Source organism: Lutjanus erythropterus, chromosome 22, assembly GCF_056507025.1.
Source record: "Lutjanus erythropterus isolate fLutEry1 chromosome 22, fLutEry1.hap2, whole genome shotgun sequence".
Lineage (NCBI taxonomy): Eukaryota > Metazoa > Chordata > Actinopteri > Lutjaniformes > Lutjanidae > Lutjanus > Lutjanus erythropterus.
This window is the reverse complement of record NC_139338.1, coordinates 21,061,114-21,073,386: the sequence shown is the minus strand read 5'-3', so window position 1 is coordinate 21,073,386 and position 12,273 is coordinate 21,061,114. Positions and strand designations below refer to the sequence as shown.

The 12,273-nt window shown below is 40.1% G+C and overlaps 1 protein-coding gene across 2 annotated transcripts in view; it reads left to right on the top strand.

Annotated features, from left to right (window-relative positions):
- Nucleotides 1-7,390: 7,390 nt before the first annotated feature.
- pawr (PRKC, apoptosis, WT1, regulator) overlaps nucleotides 7,391-12,273 on the top strand; it is a 79,078-nt gene continuing 74,195 nt past the window's right edge. Inside the window, exons 1-2 of one of the 2 annotated variants that reach the window (XM_084711253.1) lie at nucleotides 7,391-7,683; nucleotides 7,948-8,676. In XM_084711253.1, coding sequence (XP_084567379.1) covers nucleotides 8,074-8,676 — 603 coding nt within the window. In that variant the 5' untranslated portion in view covers nucleotides 7,391-7,683; nucleotides 7,948-8,073. The other variant, XM_084711254.1, reaches the window with a different exon arrangement.

The window sequence follows — 12,273 nt, the reverse complement described above, 5'->3', positions numbered from 1 at the left end:
TTAATTAATGTTTAACTAATGCACAGGTCATCATGAGTTAATGTGTGACTTTTGAAGAACTAAAACTTGCATTAATGTTTGCAGGATCAGCAGCTAATGCAGAGTCTATCTGATTCACAGTCTCAGTCATATATAAATTTCTATTAATGTCTTGTTGTTTCTGGGACAGAGATATTCCTGGTTGACACTTGTGGTCCAGGATTCAAAGGCGGGACACTGTGGCCGGATGTGTGGCCTGTCTGGCGATATCAAAACCAAGGACCATATACACATATACGAGAGTCACCATTTTAGCCGACAAAATCCACGGTCATCAGCAAGAAATAAGAAGCTGTTTTTGTAGCGACAGAGTGAAGGGTCAGTTGGTCATTTTTGTTTTGCAAAAATTCAGCTTCCTCAGACTTTGTCTTGAGGCGTATTAGCTGTCTGTTAATTTGAGTACTGACAAATTGAGGACAGAGTAATGCGTCTCCACCCTGGACAAAGCCAGGTCCATGAAAAAACTGTTCTCTAAATTTGATGTGGAAGAACTTGACTGGTCGGCACAGAGCCCTGACCTCAACCATATCCAAGTTACGTGTTCAGCCTTTGGGCTGAACTGGAACAGGGACTGCGAGCCAGACCTTATCACTTGACACCAGCACCCACCTCGCTAATGCTTTTGTGGCTGAATGGTACCAAATCTCTGCAGCCAGATGCCAAAAAATCCCGAGGAAATTTGTAGCAAAATGGAATAAAACATAAAAAACATATTATTACTTGTAATTCACTGAGGCACTAGAAATGTGACCAGTAATAAGTCTCAGCAGGAGCTTTCAAGACCTAAAAATAATCCTCCTGATTGCTGTTTGGTCTCTTTGATTCTTGACAGCAGTTCCACCGTGAGATGACGTGCTGTGCTTTTTCCTGGTTGGAAATCATCCATAAAGAAGGAATTAGATCTTGGCAACTGCTGTCACACACACAGACACTCACACTCATCCTCTGTACTCGTTTTATTTCCACCACGGCCTAATCTCCCTCTCCTCTCTACCGTAAAGTGCAGCAAGCCAAGCAAACCTCCTCCCCAACTGCAATTTTACCCCCCCTCCAAAACAACACGCACACTAGACTTAGACACACTGGATGAGCAAAAACCCCTCAGCGGCGAGGACAAACAGCAGCAGGGATGACAAACAATGACAAATGGAGGCGTCCCGATGAAGTGACAGCTCGAGTCTGTCACTGAAACAAAGACAAACACACCCGGTTAGAGAAGAGTGATTCAAAGCAGCAGTGGAGTCGTGTGGATGAATCTAGAAAACAGAGCATAGAGACGTCTCTTTACTCTACTTTGACTCTGGTGTCACTTAAATATCCTGAACCGTGATGCATCATGGGAACATCCAAGAGGTTACACGAGGAGAGGATAGCTAACTGCAGTGCTGAGTGATAAATTAATTATCAAATAGTGAGTTGACAGGGAATTAATCAAAAAGTTATTTATGAAGGTGAAATTGGTTCCCAAATCTGCTGCTGTTTTCAAAGCAAAACTGAACATTCTTTGGTTTTGGACTGGACAGTATTTTTATTTTAAAAATTACAGTAAAACAAGCCTGTATTCTCAATTATGATGAGTTGAGTTGCAGAAAAAGGTTGATTTTTCAGCTGTATGTCAAATTCCACAATTGCATTTACAAATGTATATGGTCGTATAAATTAAGAATTGGGTCTTTCATTAAGTTGTGTCCATTGCAGCTGCATCTGCATTAATAAGAGGCATCAAGTTGTGACGATATGAAGCAAAGATGAAGCTTCAACATGTATCAAAACAAGTAGTGCAGGACACAAGTGACAATGTTTTCCTCAAGATTTGGTATGAATGTTAAAGACTTTTTTTTTTTTTGCAGCATGTGCTGCCAACTCAACAACACAAAGCTCGGGAAGGAGGTTGGCATGGTGACCCACCCAGTCACCCACCATTGTGCCATCATCATCATCAACAGATGGCACCCTGCAGATGGCACCGGGACGGTACTGGGAGCCGTTTGGGGGCGCAGAGGGGATAACGAACAAACGTGAGCTGGACTGGACTGAATCTGTAGAACAAAAAGGAACCTTCAACACCACCAGGCTCATTATGCAGCACAGTTATCTGTTAGCCTTTTGAGTGAGATGAATGTGAACGTCACATTTCACTCCCTTATATTTGTATGTGGGCTTTATTTTTGAAGAACACAGAGATGTTTGGTGAATGTTTCTAGTACGCCGACTTTCATACTCTGTTTTATCGGAAATGTGTCACCTAAAGCTCTCTGTTGTCCCTCTACTTAACTTCCTTCCTGCTGTTGACCATGGAGCCCGCTGCAAAAACTCCTGACTCACAGTCATGTTCACAGGGGAGGGTTTATACTGCAGCAGGCCTGTGACAGGAAGCTCAGCAGTTCAAATCCAGGATCATTGGGGAATGTGAGCAAAAGTCTGTATATGACAGCTCCAGGACTGTGATGTCAGCAAAAATGTCCACCTGTTGGTTTTTGAAGGGCTAAATCAGTTATTTTCGTATGTTTTTTTCACTAGAAATCACGTGTAGTTTCGAACAAACTGTTTTCCATTTTATATATTTCCACCACTTTGGTCCAGAGTGAAATATCCTAACAACTGCTGGTTGGATTGCCATTAAAGTTGGTGCAAATATTCATGCACCTCCCAGAATGAATTGCAATATCTTTGGTGAACCCTCAGCTCCATTATCAGGCCAAAATGTCAAAAATGCTTTATGACCAAATACTTGCAAATACTTATGAACTGATCCTCCTGAAGTTCCACGATTTTTTGCTCTGTACGCCAATCAGTACCCGGCTGAACCTTGGCCACGATTCATCACCCTGTCATCTTTATCAGTGAAATGTAGAGGATAAGAATTTAAGTGTTAAGTTGTGGATCCTTTGCCAACTCAGATATCTGATTTGTATGTCTGTTCTTCCAAGTGAAGAAAGAAAATGATGTTTTTTCCCTTCATTGCCTTTAAAATCTGATTGACTAAAATGGCTAAAAAAAACCCCCCTGATTTCCCAGTCAGTCTGTCATAATATTCTTATCCCGACTGCAGTGGAGGGTGTCTGAAGAGCTGCTGGTCGTCTCGGCGTCTGTGTGCAGACCAAACATCTGGGAGGCTTGGGAGAAACATTTCTTGAATACTTACTTACTCTTGGATAAACAATTTCATGGGGGAGTGAGCTCCCAGTGTAGGCTGCACGCTACAAAATTACCCGCTTAATAGCTTTTGACTGCAACATTACTGTCAAATAAATGAGAATGTGTGAACGCGAGAGTGGCCATTACATTATGTTTAATGTAAATTTCAGGTTACATGCGATGCTCGTTTTATAGCTGGGCAAGCAATTCAGTTTTCGCTCTTTACCTCAAACGTGTTATGGGTTACAAAACGTGAGATACGGCCATTCATTAAAAGAAAAAAACACCATAAAGCTTTCAGCATAGTTTGAATAAATCTAAACATTGAATAAAACACTCGGCATGGAGTCTAAGCACGCTTATACTTTTGGAAATCCATTACTGGAATGTTAAATGGGATTTAGTTAAAGCAACGTTTGTGTTGGCATGGATGGAAACACTCAGCGACAACCGTTGTGCCCCCTCGTTCTTTTTTCTCCTCAAGACCAGACGGAAATATGCTAAATATGCAGCAGTGTGACCTGAGTCCATAGATCAGGGTTTATTTTTAGGAGAGGCGCCTTGCTCCGCTGCTCCACCCAAACTTTTATTATTATCTGTGAGAGGTTTGGCACATGCAGTGATAATGGTTTAATGCCTGGTATCCCACGCAGCGGCGTGGGGCTGTGGATGCGTGTCATGTTTATAAATCTGTTTGGCAAATAACATGGATCCAGCAACAACATATTTCTACAGAGTCATAGTAGGACCATAAAGATGAATAAATGTGTAAAAAAAAAAAAAAAAAGAAAGGAAATTAATGTGGGATTATAAAGAAGAATAAATTAAAAAATAATGAATAAAAAAATGTGGGAAATTTTAGCATTTTCATTTATTTCTGCAAGCTCATTTATTTCTGAATGTATTTATTCATATTTTTTAAAATATATAGCCATTTATTTTTGCATATACATTACTTTTTTTTTTTTTACCTTACATTATTTATTTATTTATATACTGTAATTTATTTTTATCCTTCCCTATCCTTATTTTTTAAAATGGTTTTCTTTATTATTTTTCTACTGATTTTCCCTTTTTTTTCTCATAAAAGAACAAATAAATTTGAAAATTTTAAGACAAAACACAAAAACAAAATAGAAAATAATTATATGCATTTTATACATTTTCATCCACATTTATTTGTTTATTTATTTCTGTATATATTTATTTATTTATCTATCTATTTATTTATTTATTGCATATAAATTAAAAATATAATGTCATGTATTTATTTCTATCCTTTTATTTTTCCTTATTCTTTTTTAGGTTACTTTCACATGAAAATAAAATCATTTTAATTTAATTAAAAAGAGGGAAAATAGATCACTTTATATGGAAAATAAAGAAATAATAAAGGTAAAAATGATTTACATATTTATTTAGTCTTTTATTTATTCTTTTGTTTATTCCTCTTTATAGTTTCCAAATTTATTTTCTAATTCTTTACAAATGTATTTATTTATCGGGGCACTTCTATGACTCCATACATTTAAGATATATAACATACATTTAGGGGAAAAAAAAATAACATATCAGTGATAAACTTGCCTGAAAGTCAGAGCACCCTTGGGAGCAATAGACTCACACAAATCTAACACCATACGGCTCGTACCCTTCAGCACAGTTAACTTATAGCGCTATTATCCTTGCATGAAATTAGGTTTGTGACAGTAAGCACCTATAGCAGGTTTAAATCACTGCGTCGGGAGAAACCTGCTCGTACAGTGAGGTAATGGCAGAATGCACAAGGGCTGAATGTCACTGGAACGCCGTGTAGCAGAATTATCACAATGGAGCTTTGCATCAACACGCAACAACGACTCGCAGTTTGTTAGATTCATTATATTTCCTCTAAGCTGGGATCATTACACAGGAGAGCTGCAGAAGAGGAATGAAATGACGCTGATTATGTGACTGGGTTTTAGAGGCAAAGTTGAATCTGCAGCTGAAAAGAGACACTTGACTCCCTGGTTTTTTTTTTAGCTGTTTGAGAGCTTTGTATCCTATCAATCAATCTTCCTCTGCAGTTTGCTCAGCTGTCACTGAATTGTAAATGTTCATTTTTTTTTTTTTTTTTTTATCTTAAAGGACCAGTGTGTGGAATATAGTGGCAACTAGCGGTGCAATTCAGCTATCGCAACCAACTCACCTCACCCTCCCCTTCTAAGCACATGGGAAAACCTGCAGTAACCAAAAAAACTCTCTAGAGCTAGAGATTAGTTTGTCAGTTCTGGGCTACTGTACAAATGTGGTGGTGCAACATGGCAGCCCCCATGGAGGAGGATCCGCTCCCTTTGTAGATATAAACAGATCATTTTAAGGTAATAAAATCACAACTGTTCTTATTTCAGATGATTAAACACTAATGAAAACATTGTTTTGTAAATTAGATTCGATTTTCACTGTATTCTTCCAATTAATCCCTGTAAATATCACACACAGCACTTTTAAAAGTTGAGATTGAAAGTTTGTTCCTGGACTTGGATACAATTTTGTCATTTGCCGCACCTCATAAAACTTCCACTGCCCAAGAATCATCAGAAAAAGTGTATTTCTCTGAACTTAAATACATATGGTACAGGTCTGTAAACTAATCAACTAGGTTTTGTGTTTATCTGTACACTGTTTATCGTTTTCTCAAGTGAAGCACTTGTTGAACCTTGTTGACTATTGCTGCAAAAATTACTTAAATGGCTGCAACATGGACACTGATTTTATAATGTTTTTATAAAGAACTGAATGCAGACACAAAGGCAATGTTTAACTGACGTATTAAGGTGTGCAGGAGCTTTCAACTATTCACATTTCTCAACCACGCCATCATAAGTGCATGAAATAAACTTGTCAATCTTCTGTCCTCAACCTTCCCCTTAGCTGGAATCAGCCTGTGTGACGCGATGAACAAGGAGGCTCTCCTCTGATCCGAGCTGGTTGCATGACTCATCCGGCGCCTAAGGGAGTCAGTCTGTGAGATCTGCGTGGGAGAGCTCAATCGTTGTCAAAACGCTCCTCTGCAGAAATGTTGCACTCCGACTGTGCAATTATCAAAGGCCCATTGAAGACTAGAAATCAGTGACATTGTGCTGTCTGTGTGAGTTCCAGTCGTGGAGGTGTTCAGAGCCTTTTAGAAACACACACTTGTGGTTGATGGAATGAATTTACTGCTGAATGCTGCTTTCAAGGTCCTCAACTCTTAAATGTCTGTGAAAATGACATTCTGGAGGTGGAAAAATGGTCCATTTCAGTGTCATTCAAAATTTTTTTTAAAGGATTCACTCTGAAATAATGTGATGTATTTACTGTAGACTTCACAAGGACACAATGCAAACATGTGTCAGTGTGTCTTACTTTAATCATTCGACACTATTATTGATAATAATGTTTCTTATTTGTATGTGCACTTTTCCAAAACTGTATAGGTGCTTCAATAAAGGCAACAACAACAACAACAATAGAACAAGGTGAATAAAAAACTTAGTTAAATATTAGAATGTTAACATTTTTCTGTGACCATCCCACACTCCTAACAAGAATAATAGCCCAATAATAATAATCTTTATTTAATATGTTGTATTGCTTAATTTGTTAAATAACCAGAAAATAAGTTAACGAACAAAATGAGGTATTCTAACTTAGAATTTTTATTTTTATGTTTGTCGTCTCTATCAAGTCATCTCTACACTCTTGTACACTATATTCTAATACTATAAAAGATAAGATCGTTTAAAAAATAAAGTTCCCCAAAGTGCTACAAGAACACAAACACAGAGAACACGAAATAAAATTAAAAACACTAAATAAATAAGTGAATTCTGTATGATGAGATATCTGTAACTCACGATGAAAAACAATAATAAGAAACCAGAACTCACTCAGATACTCTAATTGTGATTCCTTAAAGTACAACAAAAATAGAAATACGAAGATATGATCAAATTAAATTAAAAATAGTAAATAAATATACATATATAAATACATGTGTCAATTCTGTATGATAAGGTCACTATAAACTCAAAAAAGAACATAATTCTTTCCTTAAGTATTCAAGAATTACCCAGAAACTCTATGGTAAATATAAGAATATTATTAGATATGCACTAGAAAACTTTGAAATTACATTATATTGATGTTACAGTGTGGATGTATGAATAGCTGACTTTACGTGAATCTCACAAAAGTACCATAAAACACCCTAAATACTTTTACAAAGTGTCATAAATCGCCCTTGACTAAGTATAAGCCCCTCAGGGAACATTAAAGGACCAGTACAGTGATTCTGGCTCCACAGTCACTTCGGCTTCACTCGGCAGCGATCGGCTGTTTCCGGACTCGCCCGGTGTGCCAGAGGGCAGAGCGAGCGCAGCGGCTCTCAGCGCTCGACACAAGCGCCATTCATGTGAGCGGACCGCGGGCACACCTGGTCGGAGAGAAGAGAGGCGTTCAACGACTGAAAACAGCTCCACACAGGTGAGTTTACACCTGAAGCCGTTCTCCTGCGCTCGCTCTGTCAACTTTTGCACACTTTGAGTTACTTTTACTCGAGAAAAAAGTCATTAGAAATACCCTGAGAGTTGCAACTTTTACTCATTTAAGCGGCGATCGGTAATAACCTGCTGTTATTGACGTTAGGTGCGTAAACAGCCACGACGTGGCAAAAAAAAAAAAAGAGACCAAAAAGGCTGTTTAAAGTTTAGTTTTTCGTGACTTTACTTTCTTGCTACCTGTCAACAGCACCCGGGTTAATCACTTGAGGAATGCGGTGCCATTAGGACGGACGGGAGCCGAGAGCTGAAAGTTCACATCAACTTCAACTTTAAGTTAATTTTCCACCAACTTGAGGAACTTTTAAAAGGGATCATGGCCACGGGCGGATTTAAGTCAAACGCCACGACAGACTTTCTGGAGGAATGGAAGGCGAAACGGGAGAAAATGAGAGCCAAAATGCTGGGGGACATTGCCGCGGCGAGTGGCGCTCCCTTGGGTGCCAGCAGCAACACAAACAGCAGCAGCAACAGCAACCGCCACGCCGAGCTCACCAGCAACCCGGACCGGAGCGCTTCCACTGGGAACTGCCTGCCCTCCTCCTACTCTGTGGCTCGGTCCTCCTCCGGCTCAGCTTTGAAGAGACCCGAGGAGGAAACGCACCACCCTGCCCACCCTGCTCCTGCTGCTGCTGCCGCCGCCGCCGCCGCTGCTGCTGCTGCTGCTGCACCCACATCCACCCCGGGGAGCAACCTGAAGAAAGCTCCGCCTCAGATGGAGAAGGCTCAGTGCGCTTCCCCGGACTCCAGCCCCATGGCGTGCCATGACAGCGACAAGGAGAGTCCATCACCCAGCAGCAAAGTGAAGGAGAAGAGCAGCTCCGGCCCCAGCGCCAGGAAGGGGAAAGGACAGATCGAGAAGAGGAAGCTGAGGGAAAAGAGGAGATCAACAGGTGTTGTCAGCATACCATCCAATGAGGTGAGTCAGTCTGTTGTGACGCTAATGTGACACTTTAAGTGAATCCCCTGCAGGGAAAGTACCATTTCCTCCTGGATGATATCTCCACAGGGAGGTAAGAGGTCAGTGCAGGATACAGAACAGGTACCCAGCAGGATCATGGATTGTTTATGCTGCGTGGGCCATGTTGTGATGGGGGTGGCTGTCAAAACTATTACCCAGTGAGGAGTGGTTTCTACCTTCCCTGCATGTGGAACACTTCAGAAGTTGCATCATGATTCTGAGTTTTTGAAGCCGATATCGATACTGCAACTTGTTTTTTTTTTTTTTTAACGTAACACATGTTTCTGATAAAATCCCACAAATTCCATTTATAAAGAGAGTCAAGAGTCTGGAGCGTGGAACATTTTGCAGCTGAAAACAGTTATTTTCATTATTGTTTTTCACTTAATACTTAAATTTATGGCCGCAGCTAGTCGATCTAAAGAACTTTTATTGCGAACTATATTGATAATCGATTAATTGTTTCAGTCAGTCTTTGAGTTTTGGACTGTTGGTTGGACAAAAGAAGCATTTTGAAGTAGAACCGAACCGAACCCACCTGGCGTTTTGGGGCCTAAGAGCAGTATTAGGGAGTAAAAAATTCTGATATTGATGATACATTTTATCTGTATAGGCTGTAAGAAATCCAAAATGACATCAGGAAATGGAAAAACTAAACTTTCACTTGTATTTTTGATCATTATAAATAACTGTGTACAAGTGCAAAACACAAATACAGCTACTTCTGTCTGGCTCTAATTTGAGGATGTCAAATTAGATTTTTGACACTTGATGGACTAAACAATTAATCAATCTATCAAGACAGTAATCTGCAGATTAATCAATCATGAAAACTTTCAGCCCTGCTTAAGTTGTTTAGTCTATATTTTGTCACAGAGAAGGGACAAATGAGCCCATTATGACGTCTTCAAGTTACTTGTGTCGCCTACCCAAAAGTCCAAAACCCACATGTTTTAACTTTAAATCCATAAAGAACAGATGAAAGCAGCAAAACCTCACATTTGGAGCTGAAACCAGTGACCTTTTTTTTGCTCATTTGACTTGATAAATGACTGAAATGATCAGTTGAATGCCAAAATAGATCAGGTTGATGAATTTTCTGCCAATCTCCCTCCTGATTAGCAGGCTAATTAGTTTTTATGTACTAAGTAAGTGTCACCAATGTAACACTAACCGAGCAAACTTAACAGTAAATTACAAACAGTCGCTGGAAATCAAGAAAACTATGTAAACTCGCACACAAACATTAAAATAAGCTAAAATAGCCTGTCATCAATGACTAATGCCTTTTTATGCTTTCATTAATCATTCATTTACCGGTACTCATTTGGCTTGTTTCTCCTGCTGTTTGGTATTACTTATCAGCTGACATGTACCGATACATTTGTGATAAGCTAACAGCTGATGGAACTGGCCCACTTGATGTATTGGTCAGGCTGTAATCTAGAAGAAAATTAGCGGGTATGCTCTTGAATACTTGTGGCCACACATAATTATGGCCCATCAGTCATTGCTGCAACACCACGACCAGTGTACGTTCATGCAAAGTTAATAAAGTAGCAAGAAGCTGCTTCTTTTCGCCTGTTGCTCAGCAGTGAACCAGCTTTCTATTAAATATCAAGTTGTTCAAATAAAGGGGCTTTCAGGGTCAGAGGTTATCTTTGGTGCAAAGTGACAAATTATTAGTGAAAGGTTTGCACTGCTGTAGCTCGTCTTTTTTTGCTTTTGTAACTTTATGTTTCTTGGCTGTCTTTCTTTTTAACATCTTGGGACCATGTTAGAAAAATGTTCTTGCTTTAGCACATCCATAAATAATTCAAATAGAAGACTTGTTTTCCAAAAGTCTCCAAATTCCTCCCGTACATGTGTCTGGTTTAATCGACCCTCTGCAGCGAGAGAAATGTAAGCAGCTCTCAGATGTCGGGGAGGGGAGGGAGGGAAGGAGGGAGGGAGGGGTTGTAGGCTGGTGGTGGTGGAGGTGTGTGTGTGTGTGTGTGTGTATATTTGAAAGCAGCGTTCAGGCGTTCATTGTTATTGAATTTAAATCATGTCACACTCTTGCTTAATTCCTGTGGTTCAGACACATGCAGGAACTCTGATATGAAGCGGTGCCAGCCAGCAAGCACTCCTGGCCAGTAATGTGATTATTCACACTCACACACACACACACTCTAAAAAACATTCAAATTGCGCAGAAAAAAAAGTTGGAATAAATATTTTCATTAAGGTGGTGGCTGTGTGAACCACCCTGCTTCCCGTATTCCCCGTCTCTTGTTTGATAGCCACTCTCAGCTCGGTGCCCTCGGGGCAGCACAACTTGGAGTTTGACCAGTTCGTCATTTGGCGCTCCACATCCTGTTATTAGGTGCTCAGCAGTGCCGAGCAAAGCCGTTTGAAAACTGGTCACATGCCAGGCTGTAATACTGGGCTTCAACACTCCAGGCTGTGCCAGATATGTTAGATCGAGCCCATAGGCTGCTGATTATGTAGTAAAGTGGGCGAACAGACTGCTATTGGGAGAGTTCAGAGGTAATCTGATGAAGCGGTGAGCTGATTTGTATGAGCGAGACAGAGAATTGGACGTCTCTGATCTCAACTGAAGTGGTCTTCAGTTCAGTTTGTAGAAATATCCTAGAGTCAGCTCCGTAACTATGAGATATATTGAGTATGTTCGCATGTCCGCAGGTTTCCCGGCTATGATCAGGTGTTTGTAGGGTCCTGATTATGTCTTTGTGCATGTAAACATTTCAGAAACCTCCGGAGAAAACCAAATACTCTCGTTGGAGCGCTTTGATAGATCGGTAGAGAAGATCCTAACTTTCACATGAGCAGGTGCCTTGTCAGTTTGAGTTATGTAATGGTAATAAAACAGAAGCTACGGTGTCATGCTGATAAGAAAGTGAAAGTCTGACACTTTCTGCGATATGGACACAATCAAATATTGATATTAGGGCTGAACAGTTCATTGAATTTTTATAGAAACTACAATATGGCCAACTAAATTGTAGGAGGCACAACATTTGTTAAAGGCAATACCATTAAATATTGTCATGCTGCAGAGACGTCCTGGCCTACACATCATATTCTACAGACTTCTGACATCTTTGTTTGCTGCAGATTCTTGCAAAAAAAAATTCCTGGTTCAAAACTGTAAAGCTTAAATTATTGGTATGAATGAAAGTAAACTGGGAGGATGTGACTCCTGAAATCGGAGCAGTCTGCTAGAGAAGAGGAGCCACTTTGTTGGAGTTGTGCGAACTACAACAAAGTCCACTCATGATTGTTGAGATCACAAATAATCTTTTGATCTGAGCGCGGCCCCCGGCTGCGTAGAGCACTTCAACCGGGCGGACAACGAGTTTAATTTTGGCGTATCATGAAGTTACTCGTGGAATCAACGTTAATTAGCGACAGCCGATGTGACCTGCTGCTGCCGACGCTTGTCATATTAATGGGCAAAAGCAACAGTCAGCCCCGGCTACAAATGAGGAGCTGCTACCTGCATGCTGTGTGCACTGCTGTTCACTATGAGAAAGAGAGAGTTCGAGTCAGAGC